Source organism: Brachycentrus maculatus, unplaced genomic scaffold (genome assembly GCF_059751285.1).
Source record: "Brachycentrus maculatus isolate JH-2025_06_01 unplaced genomic scaffold, ASM5975128v1 h1tg000212l, whole genome shotgun sequence".
In the NCBI taxonomy this organism is placed as follows: domain Eukaryota; kingdom Metazoa; phylum Arthropoda; class Insecta; order Trichoptera; family Brachycentridae; genus Brachycentrus; species Brachycentrus maculatus.
Window position 1 is genome coordinate 2501 of NW_028280963.1, and position 24456 is coordinate 26956.

Sequence of the window (24456 nt, forward strand, 5' to 3'; positions counted from 1 at the left end):
ATAATTCGTTTATATGTCCGTACAATAACAAACAGGAATATTGAATAATTTATTTTCATAGGGCTGTTATACACTAAACTACTCCAATACTTCTTGTAGCGTAGGTTTATAGATGTGTCCAAATTAAATGAGGTAATAATTTGCTTAAAAATATATAAAATTAATGGATGTGTGTCTACTAACTTTGGATGGTTTCTGGAACGGCATCTTGTGATCTTCTCATGTGGGCAATTATTTCTCACTATTCCTCTATTTCCTCTTTGTAAGATGCAAAAATGCCGATAGCGGATAAATATTCAAAGAATCCATAAATTCTTTCAAATTTCAAGGAAAGACAAATAAAACATTTTTTAGTATTCATTTGTTCTTTAAAAATAGAGATTTATTATTTCCTTCAATTTTATATCTTATAAATAAGACCATTAATTGATACTAATCTATGTTTTGTAACTAAGATTTGAAAGTAAAATCGAATATGTAGATAAAATCGATTTATTCAAATGCACAGTTAAACGTATTTGAGAGTGCAATTAAACCGTCAAAAAATATTCGAGGTAAATATGAAGGTAAATCTGAGATTAAAGAAAATAAAGGTTGTTAGATTATGGCATGGTGAAACAATTAATATTTTACCAAGCATACAAAATCAAATAAAATAATTATTGCTACTTTAAATACCAAAATGCTTTCTCTATATTTTATCTTGTAAGTCAATATTCAAGATTGAGAATATAAATTTTTTAATTTGTAGGTTCATGGTTCATGGGCGTACTGAATTTGAGAACCACTAAACAAGGATTTAGTCAGACGAATATATTAATTTAATAATTTGTAAGCTCGTGCACTTGACAAACTTTTAGCAAATAATATAATTTTTCGAGTATTTTATTAGTACATATTCCGTTTTCTTATCTTATCTTGAGTAGGTTTAGTTCTAAATGCACACATGTGACGCACCTTTCCTAAATAAGTAAAATATAATTTTATGTTCTAAGAAGATTACTATCTTAAGAAAACGCGTACACCTGTCGATAGACGTATGACGTCATTAAACATGAGGTATTTGTATTTCCCACACATCAGTTTTTCAACGTTACCTTCCCACAGAACCTCAATTATTTATACGCTCACGGGGTAATGGTACAGTACCCCGTGTAATGGTATTATACTTCACCTAGAACCTACATACATTATGTTACCATGTAAAATATTTTCCCTTTAAATGAAACTTTATTTTATGGATTAATTTTTAAATCAAACAGATGTTTTAAGTCTACTAAGTTGTATTTTATTAAAAAAATACATAAAAACTAATATTGTGACAATTGTTTCGCCTAGTTATGGTATTTTCAAACGCACGTGAAGATTAAATGGACTGACGGTCCTTATGTAGTATAGCTAAAAAAATGCATTTCTAGTAATCAAACCCAAAACCAATAAATAAACAATAAAAAATAAATAAATAAATAAACTTTTTTTTATCGTTTTAAAACTTCATCTTCAATCAACAACACATTAGAAGAATATGGAAGTCTGGGCAATTACAGGGTTTACGAAGGTCATAGGCTTGGTTAAGTGATCACTGTAACATACGTGTAGCATTCACCAATTCTACCCTACAATGATTGACAACCACAGTACTCAATTTTTCGGAACTTCTAAACATATTGATCAATTAAGTTTCATTTATGTCATATTTTTTTATATACATATACATTTTTTTAATGACTGCTATTTACCCTTATGGAATATTTAATTTGAGCTTTTACTAATTTATGAGTCCTTGACTTCATACAAAATCGTTATTTTTACTGCTTTCCCACAAACACTTTGGTTATATTAACGCAGATATCAGCATCGTCTAAGCTTGACTCAAAAGCGCATAGTAAAATAGTGGTTAACGCCTTTAGCTACCATACTGGAGGTTCTGTATTAGAGATTCCTTGGAAGGTAAAAATATATAAATATTTTTTGACTTAAAAATTATTTTAGATTATGCTGGACTGATACCTAAAGCGCAGGACTGATAATGTTGCCTCATATAATTAACAATCAACTTTATATTGCATAAATTTGATGCAGTGCCCTATGCACCATTCAGTGCAGATCAGGATAGGAAGAATAATAAGAAAATAAATTATAAAAAAATATATATCAGAATAAAGTGACCAATTCTACTTTTTAATATAATTTTGATTACTATATTTTTTTTACGCTACTAATAATTATAAGAACAAGTGAATCAAAAGCATTTTTTGCCCGTTGCATTAAAAGTTCTGAGAACTGAATAGATGATAAATCGTGAGAAAAACGCATCGATTATTTTTAAGTGATTCTTTTCCGACTGTTTCCCATGAAACATTATAGCAGCGTAAACACTTGTATAATGTCGGCCGTTTGATAGTCGAATGATAGTATCGTAACGATGGCTATGTATTATGAAGACAAACATTTCGCCAGAGGCACGCAAAGCGTTTCACTTAAACCGATATAAGTTTCGCTCATAATATGTATGTAGGTATAGCCGATATAACATACCTTACTAGAAACGAAATCTGATATTTTATTTACAACATTTTGAGTGTGTTCAAATACTTGTTCACAAAAAATAATGTTTCAAAATTGTTTCATATACTTATATACAACTTCCAAGAATTTGAATAGTGTGGTTGTCAATAATGGGTAGAATTGGTGAATGTTACGCGTGTGTAAAGTGATCAATTAAACCAGCGCATGACGGTCGTCAGCCCCATAAATGCTCAGACTTCCATATTCTTCTTCATCTTTGATGAGATGTAAAAAATAATTTGCTATTTTATTCTTACATTTTCCTTCCTATTTTCAATAAGTCAATATTTATCAATATTAATATAGAAATCAATGATATCAATTAATTAAAACTTCTCAGACACCGCATGTAAATGGCACCGTATAAGATCAACTTGGAGTTTAATTATCAGATTCTTGCATTCACTCGTATGACCGGCAAATATTTGCTAGTATACAAATAAAGTAAAATATATTACAATAGTCTCTTTAAAACGATTTTCCTTCTAACGACAACCTCTCTATAATGATGAAATGAACGAGAGTTGTTTGGCTTTAGTAGCATTTACTATATGTATTTTTTATTTAAGTTTTACTTGGTAAATACCACTATTCCTTAAAATCTATTGTAGCTTCTGTGTTTGAAATATCGTATTCATACAGGAGAAAGTAACCAAGTGCATTTTTTACAAAAATGTTATCATTTACTATTTGATATCTGAGTAGCTTAATATTGCCCTGAAAAAAACTCCAAAGGATTTTGAAGTTGGGAAGTATAATATGTTCACTTGTTAAAATGACTTGCTTCATTGATGTTTATTTTCTTGCCAAGCAAAAGTGACTAAAATGGCCCTCCTGAATATTTTACGTATTGTTAGTTGGTCACTTTCTCCTGTACGACTACGATACGTAATGAAGAACATTGGTACCATAAACCAAGCTAGGACACAAAATGCCTAACCCTCTTCAAGTGAAATGGAAGATCTGTTGATGACAGTCAAAGTTCGGCTGCTCCTAAGGAGTTTTACTTGGTTTACTCCCAGCAATCAGCAAGTGCTGAGATATTCCTGATTGGCCCACACTAGATTATCCCTCCTGTTCCCAACACAGATTAAAATTAAACATCTTTAAGTTACAAGAAAAAATATCCACTTAATGATTTATAAATCTTGAACATTGTAACGAATGCATATTCTTAACATTATTAATAATTAAAGCATTTACTTTGTGGTTAGCCATTTTGACATTTCTATTTTTATACAAAAATGTTAGTAATATTGGTATATAACCACTTACCGAGATTTTTATGACTACCGGTTGTGTAAATAGTGCTATGGTAGTGACGGGTAGTATTTTTGCATGCGGTAGTGATTATCCTGACGAAGAAACGGGTACGTCTCGAAACCGGTAGACATAAGAATCTCGGTAAGTGGTTATAAATGCAACTCCCATCTTTGAAAAAATCGAATATTTAGATTTACGTTCACATACGTTGTTTAAAAATTATGCGGAATGCATCGAAACACGTGTCACAATATATTTTAAGAAATAGTGTTTATTTGGCAAAACACCCAAAATTGAGTGATATGCAATAGTGATATTTTCAAAGTTAAACTTCAATTATTTTTTTATCACTTTTCGTTCGAAGATAACCTTTCTGTGACAAACTCGAAATACAATTTAATTGAAATATTTAATTGTTATTATTATAATTATTTACTTCATTTCGATTTCATTAATATTATTTAATACGAAATGTTAATTTAATGCATTTTTCTTTTTTTTGTCGTAATATTTTACATAACCCATTTCTCTTATCAATAACCTGTAAGTACTCGTGTACTCGCAGCGAAGCACCTGCAAAATTCTCGTACTGTAGTTCATTAGTACTTATTTATTACGGTAAATACTTTAAGTGTTCAGAAGCCTAATTATAGTATACTAAGATAAGACTAAACCCTGGCTGTGATGTATGGAAAACTCGGTTTAATGGATTTGTTTTCTAATTCACTTTAGACTCACTTTATACATCAATCACCCAGGATTTTCATGTTTATTTTTAAGTAAATTTAATGTTTAGAGAGGAAATTATGAATAATGACTAAGTAAATATTTTCGTTTCATAATCAAAGTACATACAATTGATATTAATGTATTTTTAATACACTAAATTAAATATTATACGGTGATCGAAGATGATGCAATACATCGAAACACATCGAAACACGTTGTCATAATAGATTTTATGAAACAGTTGTATTAGCTTAGTAAAACTTAAATTAAAAACGGATAGATTTTTACCACAAAGTGACAATCAATTAATGAAATAATTATTTTGAAATCCATATTAATAATATTTAATTATTTATAAAATGTTTGTTATCTCTCAAAAATAAATTATATGCTCCATATTTTTTTCAAACGTCATACAGTATTTTACTCTATTTCCAAAAATATATCCACCGTGTAAAGGGGTTAAATGTTTTCATCCTCACAGCATTGGGTGCTATGGAATGTTCAAAGTAAAAATTGTAACCCCTATAGCAACAGGTTTTTTTCACGTAACTTCTAATTAATCTTTTAGATTTTTATTTTTTTTAGTACAATTCTGACTAAAACCTACGCCATTGAAAATGCACAGAAAGCAAAATACTTCGTTTAGCATTCATTCCATTGGAAATTATGTACTTCGTGCTTCCATTATACACACATGTAGGTACGTAGGTGTACATTGGAAACACATTGTGGTATTGTTTAGCGGCATCGGCATTGGAATTGAGTTCAAAATGTCAAACCACATAAAATACAGCGCTTCGAGTCTCATTATTTGCAGTTGACTCACATTACTTGGAGCTTGGAGACCTCGTGTCATGCCCATAGCCGCAGAACATATCGATTTCCAAATAAGAATACCAAACTTGTTCCCGAGACAAAAGATACGCGTATCCATACATCATCGGTTCTCACTCAATGCCCAAAGAGACTAAATAAATAACATTGTTTAATGAACACTGTGAACTGTGCTCTAAAGCGTTTCTATAGTAAGTTTGTTAAAAAATAATGTATTCACGGTCCGCCAAAGAGCAGAATATTATACAGTAAAACATCGATATAACGGACCTCTATTTAACGAACTTAACGGACAAAAAATGCGGTCAAAAGTTAAAAAATTAAACACGTCCTGTTAATATTTTACATGCTTAAATTCATGTTTCGTTTTAAAATTTTGCTTAGATTGTTTATTGAAGAGACAGATTTAACCTCCTTTTTCTTGTAAACGTATCACTCAAATAGTACATGCTTGCAAACTTTTTACTTAGTCATTTTTTTCTGTCAGTCAAGTATTTTGTATGTTATATTAACACTATTATTATTATTATCATAGTTCTACTTCTTATCATATCTATTGTATTCTTGCCAGTGCCCTTTACTATGATTTAAATTATATTGTATACCCACACACAGGCCATGCCTTTGTGGGATCTTTTGTATTTGTATTTTATATTATGTTGTATAAAGCAAAAGAATTTTAAAAAATTAGAAAATGAAAAGTGTCGCCGCATGTAAACAATTTTTATCTGGCATGATAATCAAAAATTATGTCTCAAAATTTCAAAAGTTCAAACAAATTTTGATTTCAAAGCTTTTTCAAAGCAGGATTACCGAAAACAAGCGCGTCGATATTTAACAACTTCACTTCACGATGAGTGTCCGAAGATAAATAATATAATTTTGTTTGCGTTTTGTATTGTTTATTTATTTCTAAATAAATTATTCATATTTTCAAACGAAAAAAGTATTTTGATTTATTTTAAACCTATTTTTATATAACGGACTTTTGGCTTTTGTCGGACTTTAACGGACACTCCCTCCCCCTCCCCGATTAGTCCGTTATATCAAAGTTTTACCATACATAATTAGAATTGCATAGTTGGTACCTACCATACGAAGAATTGAGGTCATGCTTGTTGGCGAACTTTTTTTTCATTTTTTTTAAGTTTTGATGCTCTTATTCAAATTATCAATTGATTTGTTACTAATATTACTATGTAACTAACTAACTAACCATCACGCCACTTCCTCGCAGGGGTAGGCAGAAAGAATCGAACGCCAAACCACTCTGTCTTTGCAAACATTATTCGCCTCTTCCACATTCACGCATCTCCTCATACATACCCGACGATTATAACGACTCCTGACCCGGCTGCTTTCAAGTATTTGACATACCTTATTGTTACTATATATTGACTCATATTTGGGTAAAATTAAATTGTCACTTGAACTGTGGTTTGTAAAATATGGTGTTAAGAGAAAAATTATATTTTAAAAATCCAGTCAAGTAGTGATTGAGATATTCGCGAAAAATTGTTAAAAAGCACAAAAACACATGCTGGTTTGAACTTCATTGTACCAGTAAAAAGTTATACGTTCATAGTTTTTTCATACATAGGAGTAAATAATTGAAGCTGTTTTTTTTAAATCTATTTTTATAATTGAATCATTAATAATAACAATGTTTATGGTAAAATAAATTACTACTACTACTATCATCACGCCGTTTCTCTGCAGGGGTAGGCAGAGAGGATGGAACGCCATACTCTTCTATCCTGACATATCGCTCACTCCTTTCAAGAACGTCATAAATCAAAAAACTTGATTTTTCAGGAGAACGTTTTTAATGTTTAAAAATATAACACAATGTATTAAAAATAAATATCAAGCCACTTCCTGAACTTTTAACTGTGCAACAGATATTTTTAGGTAAAACCTGAAGGTTTTTTCTCCATTTGAAAAATATTTAGTTTATTTAAAAAATAATAATTAAACAATACCTTTTCTTTAAAATTTAAAAACAACACTTTCTGCCCTGTAGCGGGTAAATATTAAGTTAAAATTATGCCTCTTTTGCTGGGATATAATAGTACATTTTCTGGGCATTCCGAAAACATGCACAACTGAAAATTGACGATTTTTGATTTATGACGTTCTTGAAAGGAGTGAGCGATATATGCACTCCAAGCTTCCTTCGCGTCCATATATCTAGTCCTACACGCCCTTCGATTAAATAGACTTTTGACCCCCACTAGATTTTAGCTTCTGATTGATCTGGTCGTGCCAAGTCTTTTTTCGGCCATCCTCGTTCTGTTCTCCCGTTCACATTTATCACACATCTCCCCAAATACGCTTTCTTAGTCATTCTTTCGTTATCCATTCGCTCCACGTGTCCACTTAAAAAAAAAACTCATAATTAACACCGATTTAGTTTGGTATGCCCTATTGTATTTGGTGCGGATAGGGGTCAGAAAAAGAAGAATGAATACAGTCCCGAATTTCGAAGTGGTCATGAACCCTTGTTTTACATTTTGAGTGTAACCAAATACTTGTTCACAAATCTGGACACACTCAAAATGTTGTAAATAAATAATTGATCATATAAAAGCTAAAATAATAAAAATAAAAATAATATTTCTGGCGTTTCTCATGTATGTGATTATAATTCACGATTCGGACCTAACATACTAATATAAGAGTTTCTGCTCAATACAAAGGCTATTTTCATCTCACCGATAGATGTCTCTAGTGAAGTTCTAGTGATTCAAGAACATTGTTTCGAAATTGGTTCATATACGATATAAAACTTTTAAGAATTTAAGTAGCGTGGTTGTCAATAATGGGTAGAATTGGTGAATGTTACACGTGTGTAAAGTGATCACTTAAACCAGCCTGTGACGGTCGTCAGCCCCGTAAATGCCCAGACTTCCATATTCTTCTTTATCTTTGATGAGATGTCAAAAAATAATATGAACCCTTTTTTTGGTTATGGCAATTTTAAGATTATTACCAATAAACAGAAATCCGTCGGAATGCGATATTATTTCTGATTATGTCATGAAAAATGTACGGTGTAGGAACTGTCTGATTACCGTTTCTTGCAAATCATTCAATTTTAAAATTTCACTTCGCTCATTATTCGCTTGGCGTAACACGGTAGTCGTGACACCCACTTTAGTAGCGGTACAGATGTGTAAACAAATCGAGTCAAGTCAGGTAAATTACAAGCACATCTTAAAAAGAGATAAAGAGACCACTAGCCGTTTTTATTCTCATCTTGTACAGGAAGTGTTCCGTATCAGGAAGTGGCTAGATTCGTAAAATTTATGAAACTATACCACGAAAGAGAAAGGTTACGCCTTTTGATATCAGACAATGTCTCCGAAGAATATATTGACAATAACTTTTGTCAGTTCATTTCTGACTTAATTGTAAAATAAAGAGGTTTGAATGGCGGAGTAATAATAGTTTCCGGATTGTCGTAAAGTTTCTAAACTAAAAAAACAATCTGTCACGTTTCACTAAGCATTGGATTTAGAAATAACGATGTATAGTGGTTTTATAGTAAAGAATAAAATTCTTTACCTTATTATAAAACAGACTATCGTCCTTTTTTATTTCGGTCCAAAAATTATATATTTTTAGACAGAATTAGCGTCTCTACTCTGCATTTTTTTTCAATATATTTTAATTTATTATGTTGTTATAGTATAATTGCTGCCTGCAATGCCTGCCTGCCTGCCAGAAATGTTCAGGCAATGACCTACAAAAAATAAATGTAAAATAGTATTTTATTTATTGTTTCGGCATTAACTTTGTGGTAAGACATGTTACAATGATTAAAGAAAACACTTGTTTTTTACCACTTGAGTTTTATTATAGACTACATGTTTCAGAAGTTAAACTTCCATCATTCAGTTACTATACAGATCTGAATGATGGAAGTTTAACTTCCGAAACATGTAGTCTATAATAAAACTCAAGTGGGAAAAAACAAGTGTTTTCTTTAATCATTGTAAAATAGTATTGTCCGCCTCCGTAGTCTAATGGTCAGCACGCTCGTCTACCGTTCTGGAGGTCCCGGGTTCGATTCCCAGGGGGGGTCAAATAAATATTAGTGATTTTTTCACTGTAATATTTATTAAATATTACCCTGGAATGGTACCTGAAGCGGAGGGCTGATCACCTTTCCTTCATGTGTAAACGATCAATTTAACACTGCGTTTATATGAAGCAGTGCCCTATGCACCATTGGGGTGCGGATAAGGGTTTTATTATTATTTATTATTATATGTTTCCTAATTATATGTAAGATATGTCGAATTTTTCAGTTGAAAAGAAATTATGTGCGTTATTAGCCATTACTTTAACGTTAATAAGCTAATATAATAGCGACTTGCGTAGTCTATTATTAATAATTATCTATAATTATACTATTATAGTGGTATGTTCTGGGTATTTCCTACAATAATAACTATTAAGAAATGCTGTTTATCATTCGTTGTTCAGTGGTATCGAATATAAGAGTGGGTACATAAATGACGCCATCAAATCGATGACTTATAAGCCAAACGCACTAATTTAAAATGCAGGTTTTCTATTTAACTGCAGAAATTGGTAAACGCCATGTAAAATTATAGAGTACTAGTACTTGGCCATAAAAATATTGAATTCAAACTCTACTGATTCAGCTCTAATGGTATTTTTTATACTTTTTTTCAAAATACAAATTTGTTGTTGTTTTAGGAGCGTTATTCTTTCTATAATTATTAGTTATATGTGAAATATATTTAACTGAATACAAATAAACACTTTTTCTGCTGATATCGTGTTAAAGTACTCTCTCAGGAATTTAATTTACTAACTAACTAAACTAACTAACCATCACGCCGCTTCCCCGCAGGGGTAGGCAGAGAGAATCGAACGCCACACCACTCTGTCTTTGCAAACATTCTTTGCCTCTTCTACATTCATGCATCTCCTCATACATACCCGACGATTATTACGACTCCTGACCCGGCCGCTTTCAAGTATTTGACATACCTGATTGTGCCAAGTTTTCCTCGGTCGTCCTCTGCTTCTTTTTCCAACTACATTCGCCTCATAAATTTCTTTAGCCGTTCTTTCTTCACTCATACGCTCCACATGTCCAAACCATCTCAACACACCTTTCTTAATTTTATCTATAATGCTTATCTCAGCCTTACATTCTTTCCTTATTTCATCATTCGAACATATATCAAACATCGTTTTGCCACACATTCGTCTGAGGGATCGCATTTCGACTGCATTCAGTCTGCTTTCATCCTTCTTTTGCCAACTCCATGCTTCGCTTCCATACATAAGGGTTGGAACCAGAACTCCATTGTGTACTGCCAGTTTAGCTTCTGCTGACAGATTTTTATTTGCTAAAACTGATTTTAGTGCACCATTCACTCTGTTCCCAGCAGGAATTTAATTTAAATATGTATAAATGTCTGAACATATACAGGACTTACAACCTGTCAAGCAATAAATTTTAGCTTCGATTTTTTCTCACTCAATTGGATATTAAGGGGAATCTAACCCACAAATTTGTATAGTTTGTATTGTATTTTTAATTCAACGAATAAGTACGCATACTGTTTTAAAAAAAATCATTTTAATGTTGATTTTGATGAATTTCCATTATTTGTTGTTGTTTTAATTACCATAGAATTTTGGGGTGGGATGTGGGTATAGGAGTTTGTTTTCAAAAAGAAAAGACAGTTTTATAGTTGTGCAATATAATTTATATATTTTCCCAGTCCAGATTAAAAACTGCGGTATCAAATACAATAATTCGATTGATATGAGAATTTTGTGTTGCACATACACAAGTGTGGTGCGTTTTTCATTATACTTTTTCTATAAAACAAAATTATAAACCATAATTAAAGCAATTTCATAATGTAACTAAATCATGAATTAAATTGTTATATTCTTTGCTACTTACAATATGTACAATCCTTAAAACTAATAAACTTATAGAGGATTTATTTTTTATAGAACAAATAAAGAGAACAATCACAGAACAAAATGTTTAAAGCGTTTCGTTAATTTGGTACACTCGAGGTCGAGTGTACTGTTTCAAAAGAGTCAAATATATTATTAAACATTTTGTTTTACAAATTTGGAAATCAAAAACTCAAGCAAATTAATCGAGAGTAAAATATAGATATAATAAACCATATAAAACAAGTAACATTGCGACTTGAAACAGGTACTTTCAACAATCTTCCGTATTAGTAACTTAAATCGTTAGTTACTTCTGTTACTTTCAACTCAATATAATATTTCATCTCGCGCATCGGAGACTCTACGATAATCGTCAATCGCCAGAACGAATGGCATTATAGTATACATTACAATAAAATGCCCGAGAGTATAATAAAATAGAAGTGTTGGAACAACAATATGAGACCTGTGCGGCAAACTTAATATTATTTAATTTAATAATAATAATTTAATATTATAGTTTGCAACTGCCCCAGACTAACTCTACTATCGACACTCCCGACCTTCTCACCACGTAAACCGTAAACGTGCGACATATCTTTCGCCGTAGCACATTTAAGACTCATTCAGCACGCTTTCAAAATATTTAAAATTATTAGTTTTTATCGAAAAACGAGATCGGATATAGGAGAAACAATACATGCACGATTGATTATCAAATGTTATTGTTTAACTAAACACGCGAATGCTTCTTTTCAACCACAATCGCCGTATAAATGCTGCTACTTCCAGATGAATTATGATGAATTTGAGTCGATCACCATCTAACAACGGGGGTTTCTGCGATCATCAGCTCTTATCAGTTCTCAGCTGGACTATCTGGATACCAGAATCCACTCCGCGTGACGATGATTTCAGTATAAGCGATTCATATTTTAAACGATGTCTATAAATTATTTTTCTTGGTTAGTTCAACACGAGAGCGGCCTGTCAAGCTGTGATGTCTTTTCAGGATTCTGTAACAAAAAGAAAAAAAACATTAGTCTAATGCACTTTTGTTACAAAACAAATTGAAACAGAAAGAATTGTTCAAATTCATTACAATTACATATAGGTACATTTCTGATCCTTTAGGTGTCTCAACTTAATGAAACATTTATGTTTTTTTTTTATATGAAAGAAGATGGAAGTCTGAGCATCCCAGGGCTTTCAAGCATTTTGATGGCTTTAAGTGATCACTTCATCAAAAAAAATGTTACATGTTTCATTACAAGTTGAGATACTTAAAATATTTTTATATCATGGGTAGGGTAAATAATCCAGTGTCTGATAAAAAAAGTATATTCAGTAAGTAAAGGTATAATGATATTTTTTTAAATAACCGATAAGAAAATAAATTGCATGTATAATTAATAATTGTCTAATAATCAGCCCATAATGTTGCCCTTAGTATGACAACTCGACATACGAGGGTGTTCCCCTAAACAATTTAACCTATTCATTGACGTCCCGAATTTGTTTGATCAAACTAATACCCATATTAAAGCACTCCCTTATTGCGTTCCTCCCAGTGATGAATAAAAAAAGTCAAAATCCACGCACGTGAGATCGCACAACAACAACGGGCCGGGATGTATGGGGTGCATTGTATCTCCGTCTAGTCGAGCTGCCAACACATAAAAGATATCGTGGTTCCGAAACATTCGCACCTGAATCTCCTTCAACATACTCGGAAAACGTTCAATGAATCTCTTGTACGTAACACGGATGAATTAGGTCATTGTTGTGGATAGTGATGCGCAAAAAATTCCAAGACTCCTCCAGCAGACTTGGGATCGCGCTTTCACAAAATACGAGTACGAAATAATTCGTCAGTTTACACAATAGCGAATTAAGAATGATTTTATTCAGGTCGGCATTCCACTCTATATTGGATGATTTGGTTTGTCAACTGAGCTAAGTGAACATAATGGGGATATCCTGGACATCTGTGCTGCGCATCTGCGCTGTGCTGTGTCGTCCTGTTCCACTGGAAGGGGTCCTGCTAACGCGAGGGGAGGGAGGGGTTTCCCGCCCATTGTTCCACGTGTATCACAATACGATTATTATCATCGACACATTTGGAAAACATGAACAATATAGCTCTCGATGTGTGGAAAATGTATGTTACAAGACGTCGAAACAACAGCATTTTAGGTTAATACCTCGCAACTCTAAAAGGTGAGACTCAGCTTAGCCACGCGCTCATGCTGTACGATTACTAACGGTTTCGGCGCTATACATAATACTTATAATTGAATCCGACTGAATAAAGGCAAATAAATATTTTTATCGGACTTCATGAAAAAAATCCGTTATAAAACACACAACATATCATTTTTTTACGATGCGATGCGAATGAATGCTAGCGTTTCTAGAGATTTTTTTTACAAAGTTCGAGTGAAAACTTTTGTACGGAGATCTTTTATCACAATTCCGATTATTTGCCAACGAAACAATCGATGCCCAGATTCGGCCACACGTGCACATACAAAGGGATGTTTTATAATTTCGCACGTGTTCCTGGGAACAGCAATGATCTATTCATGGCATCTCACCCGGGGATTGAACATCTGACGGTTTTAATAAACGTAATAAGTATATAGCCACGTATGGGGGGGGAAACGAATCATGTGTACGCTGATATTTCCAACTACGAATTCTAACATAAAAATACAAATAAAGAATCGCATTTAAGCGTGTAATGGTTTGATTAAATTTGGGTTTCTGCAAGAGGAATGTGTCGGTGTGCAGTTGTCCCGGTATGCGGTGCACGGCAAGGCGGTGTGGCGAGGCGGTCAGGCGGCATATCGTGGCCAAGGACTGGCGCCGCGTGACCCGCGGGTCACGCAGCTGCGCTGTCTCGTCTCGTCAACACAAAGTAACGATCCAACACGGCCGACAATAGAATGCGAGCGACCGACGGATCCAAGAAGCTCCGATACAACCCGCGTGAAGATCAACGCCAGGGCTTTTGTACTACATGACATAATAATACCTCCGAAACGCGCAAATTGCTTCGTAACAACACGCACGTGCAGCGAAATTATTGCCCGAGTCCTAACGGTATCATCTCCCGCAGGGAGGGCAGAGACGAGTATGGAGTCTGTAATTAGGAGAGCGGACCACGTGCAGCGGTAGGTAGGATGGCAGTCTAGCACTGCCCGGATGCCGCGATGTGCGGGGTATTACAGTGCCCATGTGTCCATCCCTATTTCGGGAGTCTGTCACCCTCTCCGTCTGTGGATTGTGGATACCCGCAGGATAAATATATTCCTCTTTGACATTGCCACGTGTGCGAAGGAAATAATCGTTTGTCAGAAATGATGCCACGACTCGGTTTCTCCTTTTTACGGAAGCCGTGATAAATGCGCACGCGGTGAAATGTTTGGGGAGTGTAAAAATAAATCGAGCCGTTTTAGATTATATTTTTAAACGCGATAGAAAAGATAATTAGGATGTGCATAATTTTTAGAAAGAGAAAACTCCCCGGTGTGCTTTATACGCGAGCAAGAAAGTGGCCGCAAATAGCAAAATATAATTAAAACCCACGCAAAGACAGTTGCGTAAATAGAGTGGGTACGTACGTATTAATCCGTAGTAATAGTGAGCCAGATGTTCGTGCATCGGCCAGATTTTTATGCCATCGGGGACTTTCAACGTGATTCCGTGATTTGGTTTTATACGCGAGTGGGTATGGCGAGTGAACACCTGGCCGAAAAGTTCGCGACTGAATAACGAACGACTGTTCGTACAGTCGCTAACTGTTGGTAGTTTGATCGGAATACTGACAATACCCGGTTACCTACCACACACTGACTGTATCGGGAATGTGACACGGCTGCAACACTCGCGGAGATAAATTTTCCAATCCTGAACAGATGTTTAATAGCGCCGAGCTTGTTACAACACCGCGGAGATAAACACAATCATATTTCCTCAGCATGTCAGGTGGGCAAATGCGCAGAATTGATTACTTATTTTAACAACTTAAGTTTACGTACGTTTTTTATTAGCGCCTATCAATTTTTATTTACTTTTGGACAGAAAATAAATAACCGCCACTTATAACAATAAACTTTAAATGGACCGAGATGCGGGTTACGAAATTTTGGTAGTCGGGGTAACGAAGCCCTCATATCTTTCAATGTTCGTTATTAAGACTTACGTTATAATTTAAACGAGACAGCTAGATATTAGTTAACTATTAGTTAACTAATAATCAATAGAAAATTACGATCGTGTGTAACTAGGACTGCGGTACTCAACGTGAAATCTGTAAGGCCTGAATGGCTTATTTGCATTCTACGAGGATTTACAATACAAATCCAGATACACGTTATCACAATAATTAAGTGCTATAATCAAGGTCTACTGTGTTTATAAAATACGAGGCGGTATCCGTGTAATACAAACAAAAGCAATCTTAAGAAATAATGCAGTAATTACAGTAACCTTGCACGTAATTATCTATAAAGATATATATTATGCTGCCAAAGCACTTTTCCTTCTTACTGAAAATTTCGCTGATAAATTGTTGACACTGTTATAACCTTAAAAAATCACACTTTACTTCCTATTATAGATACACTTTTTCATTGCGATGTCAATTGAATGTATTTAATTTGAATCGTTGTTATAAGTACATTTACTCGTACAGTTTACACGGCATCAGCAATTAATGGAATGGGTAATTATTTTAACAACTATTAAATTTCAATAAAACATAAGTAGTTTATTGGTACCTCATAAGTTATTTTTTAATATAATATTTTAAATCGTCATCGATATTGATTGATAGCGGTAGAATTATAATATAAAACGTTATGCACATAAAAATATTATTATGTATGTACTTAAATATTCGATAAAGATTTCTTTCAATCCGACATAAAGCTTTTGTAAGTCGTGAATCACGACCTCAGATAATCATACACGTTTAACGAAACCAACTTACTACCAAGTGTTGTAATAGTGCAGAACGATGCATTCGGAAAGGTGAGAGGGAGAAATATGTGAAAATTGAATCCAGGTTTATCAGAAAATGCGATGAGTTAAACCGCGAAGCGAGTACTGATTGTGCAATTCTTCGCTCACTTTTGGAGGTAGAAAATGATGTAACTGTATAAAACAACACTTACAAAATGAAATAGACCAAGCTTGCTAAAACCTTGAGTATAAAAAAATCACGATTTTCTGGTTTGGTTTTTACAACTGATTTTCCCCAAATATAGAGAAATTCCTTTCGCTAAATCATTGCTCAATATTAATATATTCATAAGATAAGCTGCCCAAATAGCGATATTATTTAAATAAATTATTGGAAAAATTATACGAATATAACTTGTTTACGATGATAACGTCTTTTTCATGGGTCTACAATATAATTCTCATATAAATGTGGTCATTGAACACGGTTTAACGTTCTTCAGACGGCCTTGCCTAGTGTGGATATTTGTGGTTTGCCTGCAGGCAATGTCACCGCCGAACAGGTTTTCAATTATATTTCACATTCATTTTATACAAAAATATTTTAACGGGTCGCGATATAAGGAACATATTTCTATTATTATCTGCAGAGAGAGAGAAAACGCGGGTATTAAATCGTGAAATGGGCATTACACACGACTATTCCTCATTAAGTTTCACTTTCTTCTGCCATATTGCACCGGTCGTAATTTCACGATTAGACAACGAAAATCTCTCGAGTCACGCTCAAATTTGTAATCGTATCAACATTGTTGGTAATTATTCGCTTAAGGCATACGACTTGATTTTGAATAAATCTCGGAATTCATATGTTTATTTCGAACCAGAAGAAAACGTTGAATACCAGATAGGCAGATTGCATGTATATATTTACCTCCCTAATCATTATTCATTCTCGCCGGAGCGGCGTCTTGCGTCTTCCCATGCAGATGGAGCAAGACGCTATCGCATTGTTTGCGGACAAACAAAGAGTCGGCGGCTGTCCCACAATACTGCCGATGCGAGCTGAACACGTGTGTCTCATCATTCCAACCCGGAGCGCTGAGATCTCTTCTCAGCTAGACAACTATTTTTCTTCTCATGCTAAATATACAATTCCGATACTGAACACATGTGTGACTGAATTGTTCGACGATTCAAAGGTGAGCCAGGTATAAAATCTAACGCTAAGACTGCACGAATTATGTATTCTATTAAATATTTGTTTATTTGGGACAGCCGCAGATAAAACTTTTTGTACGCGTACAAAATAAAAATAGCCTACACGCCGCGATTCATCCGACCAATTTATGAAATCGCCGGTTAACTGTCAATTTATTAAACATCCCATCGGTCATGAAAGATATTAAAATAAAATTATTGATTTTCTTAGTCTGGAAACTGCTGCAATATCGTATAATATGTGAAATTCTACAATCAATATCTATTTCTCAATTATAATTAAATTGATGCTTAATTAATTCATTATTCTAAGCCAAGGTTATTTATGAGTCCATTATGGAACATGAAAATCCCGTATTGACTGTTTTGGGTTTGAAAAAGATTATTTGAATCTTGATATTATTTTTGGCGCAGAGAGCAAATATTGAACTAATAATATCAAATGTGCTCTTGAGGACTTTTGACAAACATTAACAGATGCACGTTAGCAGTGTTTTCTGCATTTTGCCTTACGGTTGTCTTCTTTCTCGGAGAGATGACGTCCAAGAATGATTGTTAACGAAGTTAGAAGACAGCGCGCGTCGTGTGACGCGGCGTCCGCCATATATCACGGCCGAGTGCTGACTATAGTACCCGTCGGGATGCCAGTTGTCGCTTACATGTCACAGGTTAACTCTGGCTACTTTGATCTCCAACGCAGCAGGTGAAGGAAACACGTAAATACGACGAATTTAAGACGCGGACCGAGAAAATATATTATGATTTACGGCGACGACTGGCAACAAATTACGAATATTTATTCATTTCGGCTTATTTTTGGAGAACGTTAGTCAATTATCACGGCTCCGGTAGGCTTGAAGTGTTATTCGCGGCTGGAACTCGGTTCGTTATTAATCTCTAGGCTGCGAGATCTGATTTGCGACGGGCGGTTCCCGCTCCGCTGTCGGCAGAATTATGATAAATCGACCTTAATTAGATGAAAAATCGTCTATCCGAGCATCGACTCGGTGCCATCCGCTAGCCGATCCGGCGAACTGCACTGTCCATAAATTCCGCGGTTGAACACCTGCAAGTACGGTCGGATTCGTGAGACTCGCCAGAAAGCCATTTAAATGCATTCTTGCTGCGAGGATTTATGGCGGCCCCGATGTAAAAAGTAACTCGAAAAGTGATTCGTGATAAAATCTGAAGGAAAATAACATTGGGAAGACGAAGAAAAGTGCATCAGGGCTTATTTAAAAAAAACTGATTAAATTTTTTTTATGTGACATGTGTTTGATACATTGTATGGATGTTAATTTTGTCGTGTATTTGACTCGACACGCGTACAAATTTGAAACAGTTGTTTCGTCGTAAGAATAACGCCGCTGATGAGCCGCTGCGGAATTACGGCACAGCTGTTGCAGTAAATCTGTACCAGAGGAAAACATCTCGACAATCTCGCTAAAGGGGCGAACAAGAGCATTTGCAGCGACCGCTTCATAAATCGGCGTCCAGATTTATCTTTCGACGTTAGTGAATATTCCTCGACACCTGTTTTCTCTGTAGAGCGTAGCGGACACAATGGGTGCCAGCGGTGCCAGGCCCGGGCCCTCCGTCATTACCGTGGCAGCTCCGAGGAGCGGCTTTAGTGCCCAGATTGATGGCGGCCAGAATAGAGTGGGTTGGATGCACTTGGGCCGGTTTGTGGCGCCACCTGTGGACATCGCTCTTCAGGAGGCACCCGTGTACATACATACTAACTAACTAACTAACTAAATAACCATTACGCCGCTTCAAGGGTATGCAGAGAAAATAGAAAGCCACACCAGTCTGTCTTTTTCGCCTCTTTCATGCAATTCCTCGTACATACCCGACAATTATTTCAACTCCTGACCCGACCGCTTTATTTGACATACCTGATGGTGCCAAGTTTTCTTCTGCTTTTTTCAACTACATTTGCCTCATAAATTTGTATAACCGTTCTTTCCTCACTCATACGTTCCAGATGCCCAAACCTTCTCAACACACCTTTCTTAATTTTATCGATAATGCTTATCTCAGCCTTGCATTCCTTCCTTATTTCACCACTCGAATTCCTCTTATAAGCCAGAAACAGGATCCCACTGAATATTATTGTAGGCACCTAATGTACATAGTATTAGAATATAAATCGCTTAAACCCAAATCAAAACAAATATCTTCGCCGATCGATCTGCTAATGAGACGTTTCGCAACGAGCCAAAAGGCACTCAGCCGATTGCTGGCGCGGCAATTTTCTTATCGCGCGTTTACAAATTCAATAATGACCGGTGTTCCGCTCCCACGGACAATCGGGAACCGGCTGAATACCTCTACAGTCGGACAATTAAGATAAAAACTGCATGATCGATTTAACGACAAGGTTTTGCCATCATTTATGTAACAAAGGCAATTTAAAAGTAAATTTCGACGCACTAAGTATTACAAAAACTCCTTGATGCGTCAGATTTTTTTGTCAGTAAATACGTTTATAACATTACAACCAAAGACTGGTTAAATCTCAGCCCTATAAGGAAACCTGAATACAATTCACGCACGAAAAACCGAGATGAAAATTCCGATTCGGGCATAAGTATAAAAACAGTCCGATGTTTCTACGGTTTAGTTTCGAAGCGGAATAACAATGGGAGCGAACCTTGGACGAGAGTTAATAAGTTAAATCAAATTCATTAAATACGTTTCGTTATTATTGTTCCCTCTGCGTCTATACAGTATGTCAATGATATTAAATGAAGCCGCGCAGGTGTCCACAGCAATTACCCGGGGAGGCCGATGGATAGCATTGAAAACAAACACGTCTTGGATCGCCTGTGGTAATGCTCAGCTGTGTGTGGGTGGAAGTGGAAACCTCTCGTATCGGCTAGTTCATACAATCATGCTCATATATATTTTTTTATACATTCAGACCAGTTGAAGGCGCCAGCTCTACATTGAGTGGCAGTGTCGAGGATAGCGATTCATTAATTTGGTAAATTTTCGATCAAAAGAACACAAATTACGAATGAAATGTATACAATAGAAATAAATACACGTATTGATATATTCTACGTTTCGATCGAATATGGTCCCGTGGTTAGTGTCATGGACTCTTCGGACGGGACTTTTTTTTTCATTTAAGCTAACGAAACAAGTTAATAGAGATCATTTTAGATAGAAAATTGTAAAAATATTGATCTTGATTAAAAATGTCACGAATATTTGCCACAAAACTATAAAGGGTCAAGAGTTAGAATTTCTGGGTTCGAACCCACTAAACACAATTTGATACATATTTTTGATAGTGAGCCGCTAAGGTACACAGAAATAGTGTAAAAATAAAGTATTTTTGTTAATAATAAAATCAAAAATATTTAAAAAATTCAAAAAAGTATAAACGCTTAAGTGCAATAATAAGAAGGTTTTTGTTCATGCGCTTTGTGGAAAAAAAACATATGGTAAAGACACGTCGTTTAGCTGGTGTAATCATAATGTTTTTTGTGCAAGTGACAAATTATGCGGGCACTTTCCACTTTCGAAACGATTTTTTCAGACTTGGCCGGGAATAGAGAATCGCAGGTGTCGACTGCGGATAAACAAGAAGCGTGATTTTCGGTTTTCGTCATCACCGCAGGTGCAAAGATTGCGGACCGGAGACGCGATACGTCATCCGGGAGATGTCAGCGCGCCGGATTATGAGAAAAACACGTTAGATCACCGAATGATCTTGAGCGAATAATTGGTTCTTTGAATCGAAAATTGCGTATTCTGAATTTGATTCCCGCTAAATTAAAGGAAATAATAACACTATCCTTATCATTCATCGTTCACTTTGTGTAATACCACTTTAATAAACGCTAATTCGTGACTACCGGTTCCGGAATAATCATTACAACATCAGGTCATCAAAATTAAATTATTACGGTTTGACATTTCGCCCACTCCTTTCAAGAACGTCATAAATCAAAATACTTGATTTTTCAGGAGAACGATTTTAATGTTTAAAAATACAACACAATGTATTAAAAATAAATATTAAGCCACTTATTAAACTTTTTACTTTGCAACAAATCTTTTTAGGTAAAACCTGAAGGTTTTTTCTACATTTGAAAAATATTTAATTTATTTATAAAAATAATTAAACAATACATTTTCTTCAAAATGCAAAAACAACATTTTTTGCCCTGTAGCGGGTAAATATAAAGTTAAAAATATGCCTCTTTTGCTGGGATATAGTACATTTTCTGGGCATTCCGAAAACATGCACAACTGAAAATTGACGATTTTTGATTTATGACGTTCTTGAAAGGAGTGAGCGATTTGTACAAAATTAAAATTTTTGAAAGAGAGCAAGAAGACAAAAAGTAAACGATGAATGATAAGGATAGTGTTATATTGCCCATGCCACAAACTTAACGATGTTTTTAATACTATACGGAATATGATGAAATAATGTTTAGAATTAGTTGAATGCTTACCGTGTGTGTGTTTTGTGACGAAGGTGGTGACATTGGCGCGGGGGTAGCTGGAAGCAGGGAGTTAGTCTGTGGTAGGGGGCCCAGAGGTCTTCTGGGGGCAACCGCTTGCACAGGACCCAAGATCGCGGCAGCGTCGAAGGCACCAGCGGCGGGATGCGTCTCCAAGGCAGTCTGGAGTTCGCAGATATAGTCTATCACGTGCTGGATTACTTCCAATTTTGAGATCTTCCTGTTCTTTGGCATGAACGGAACCAGGTCTTGCAGCTTTGACAGATACATCTGTATTTCCGCATTCTCTCCTCCTCGCGCCCTCTGGACGCGCCCCGAGGCGATCGGGGGCACGGGAGCTCCGGTAGCGCACACTGCAGTTATAGCCTTCATTTTCAGCGAAAAATATTTCTTCAATAAGATATCAACGTAAAATAAAGTCACTCGACACTTTGCACTTTACACAAGCGGAGTATAAATTTTCACGAAATGTTCACAATGTTGTCGAAATATATTGACAGATCAATAATAACGCGACAAGGGACTAGTTGAACATAGAACGTAGCTCACGAGCCCGGCAGTCGACTGATGAATGACGTCGGCGGCGCATGCTGCGGAATATATAGCCTCGCGCCGCTGCCCCCTCCCCAGGCCGAGGAGCCTATCGGAGCGCCGTATCTAAACGCCAGGGCGTTCGGAGGCGCCGTCTCGGCCAATAAGAAGGTGGCGTTTCGACGTCTGAGAGGAAAGCGGGGGGTGGGGGAAACTACCTGTTCTGAGTTCGATTGTGTTTTTTGAATTGGCTCGGTGGAATGCTTCTGCTTTGATTTTTTCCCATGGTCCCGCGCAAAGCGAATTATTGAAATGCAAAACGATTGTTTTATTTTCCTGTTCCACGCAGTGAGCTCGCGCTATGCGATGCACGAAAACTAAACGTATCGTGGTATTTAAAACGCCATATTTACTAAACTTATATTTTCTCGGTAAATTGATTTATTTAAATACCTTAAATTATATACATGTTACTTACAGAAAAACTTTGTTGCTTCACCGCGGAGGTAGACGAAGAAACAAATGTTTTAGCAATTAATGTTCATAATCACGAATAGTAAAAAAAGGAGCGTAAAACAAATTTACAATATAAAAGTTTAAAAATATATATATTTCTTCAGTTAGCTTATATAACATTTAATACAAACAGTATTTACACTTGATTTACATCATATATATTTATTTCTTCTTACGGTGCACAAAACATTTATTAACAAAAATCACACTCTTTTCGGTCTACATACATTCAGGCATCTCATTATATATTTTTAAACCTTAATAAATAATACAATTTTGCGATTCTAATTTTTTTTAAGGCAGTCTTATTTTATCTTTATTTCTTGTAAAATGTGATTAATTATGATTTTTATTTATTAAAACTACTTTATCCTTTAAATATTTATCATTAAAAATTATTTAAATACCATTCCTGGCCATCGGACGTGAAGAAAATGCTATAATCTTATGAAGAAAATACTACTACTACCATCACGGCGTTTCCCCGAAGGTATAGGCAGAGAGGATAGAACGCCACACTACTCTATCCTGATATACACTTCTAGCTTCCTTCACATCCGTACGTCTAGTCATGTACACCCTTCGATTACGTAGACTTTTGACACCACCAGATTTTACGTTCGGATTGACCTGGTCGTGCCAAGTCTTTTCCGACCGTCCTCGTTCTGTTCTCGCGCTCACATTCGTCAAATCTACTTTCTTAAGTCATTCTCTCGTTATCTATTTACCCACATGAAGAAAATAGTAGAAAATACATATACATTTTGTTTGTTGAATTACCTAACGTCCAAGTGACTCTGAAATCTAGCTACGTCTTATGCAACACCGCTTATCATGACCCTACTCGGGCTTAAACTTTTAGTTTAAAGTTTTAAAGCCTTTGCCTACTCGTGAGTGGATTTACTCTTTATGTTTAGAGTTACCATAATTTCATGTAATTCATGAATGAAAATTCTAGGCAAAAAAGCTATATGCATTTTAAATATATATATATATATATATATATATAGTTACTTATTGTAACTGCAGACAGTTAGTAGAATTCCATATTGAATTGTTGGGTAATATATCCAAAATAAAACAAGGTTTCTGTTGGGTTGAATTCTTCATTTATTTATGTATATCTTCATACGTGACGCATTCCGTCTTCTTAGGACATTATCAAACACAGTGTTCGATAATGTCCTAAGATGACGAATCGCGTCACGTATTAAGATATACATAAATAAATCTAGAATTCAATCCAACAAAAACCTTGTTATATTTTGGATATATATATAGTTACGTTTATCTACCAACTTCTAATAGATTTAAATAGAATGATTTAAGTAGATAACACCTGCAAAATGCTATCTACACCTAATGAATGAATTTCAAAAGA

General features: G+C 35.0%; 1 protein-coding gene across 1 annotated transcript; it reads right to left on the reverse strand.

The window, feature by feature from the left end:
- Positions 1 to 11127: 11127 nt before the first annotated feature.
- LOC148307032 (protein extra-macrochaetae-like) lies at positions 11128 to 22606 on the reverse strand. The gene is made up of 2 exons (XM_088264010.1): positions 22020 to 22606; positions 11128 to 12371 (listed from the first exon to the last, which is right to left on the reverse strand). Exons 1-2 carry the CDS (start codon positions 22398 to 22400, stop codon positions 12327 to 12329), a joined length of 426 nt encoding a protein of 141 aa, XP_088120136.1. The 5' UTR covers positions 22401 to 22606; the 3' UTR covers positions 11128 to 12326.
- Between the last annotated feature and the right edge of the window lie 1850 nt (positions 22607 to 24456).

What these genes read in the sequence shown, in the direction of transcription:
- LOC148307032 (XM_088264010.1), bottom strand. Translation starts at nt 22,400, where the DNA reads ATGAAGGCTATAACTGCAGTGTGCGCTACCGGAGCTCCCGTGCCCCCG. An exon ending in CGTCACAAAACACACACACG is followed by an intron (nt 12,372 to 22,019) that starts GTAAGCATTCAA and finishes TTTTTGTTACAG; the next exon opens with AATCCTGAAAAGACATCACA.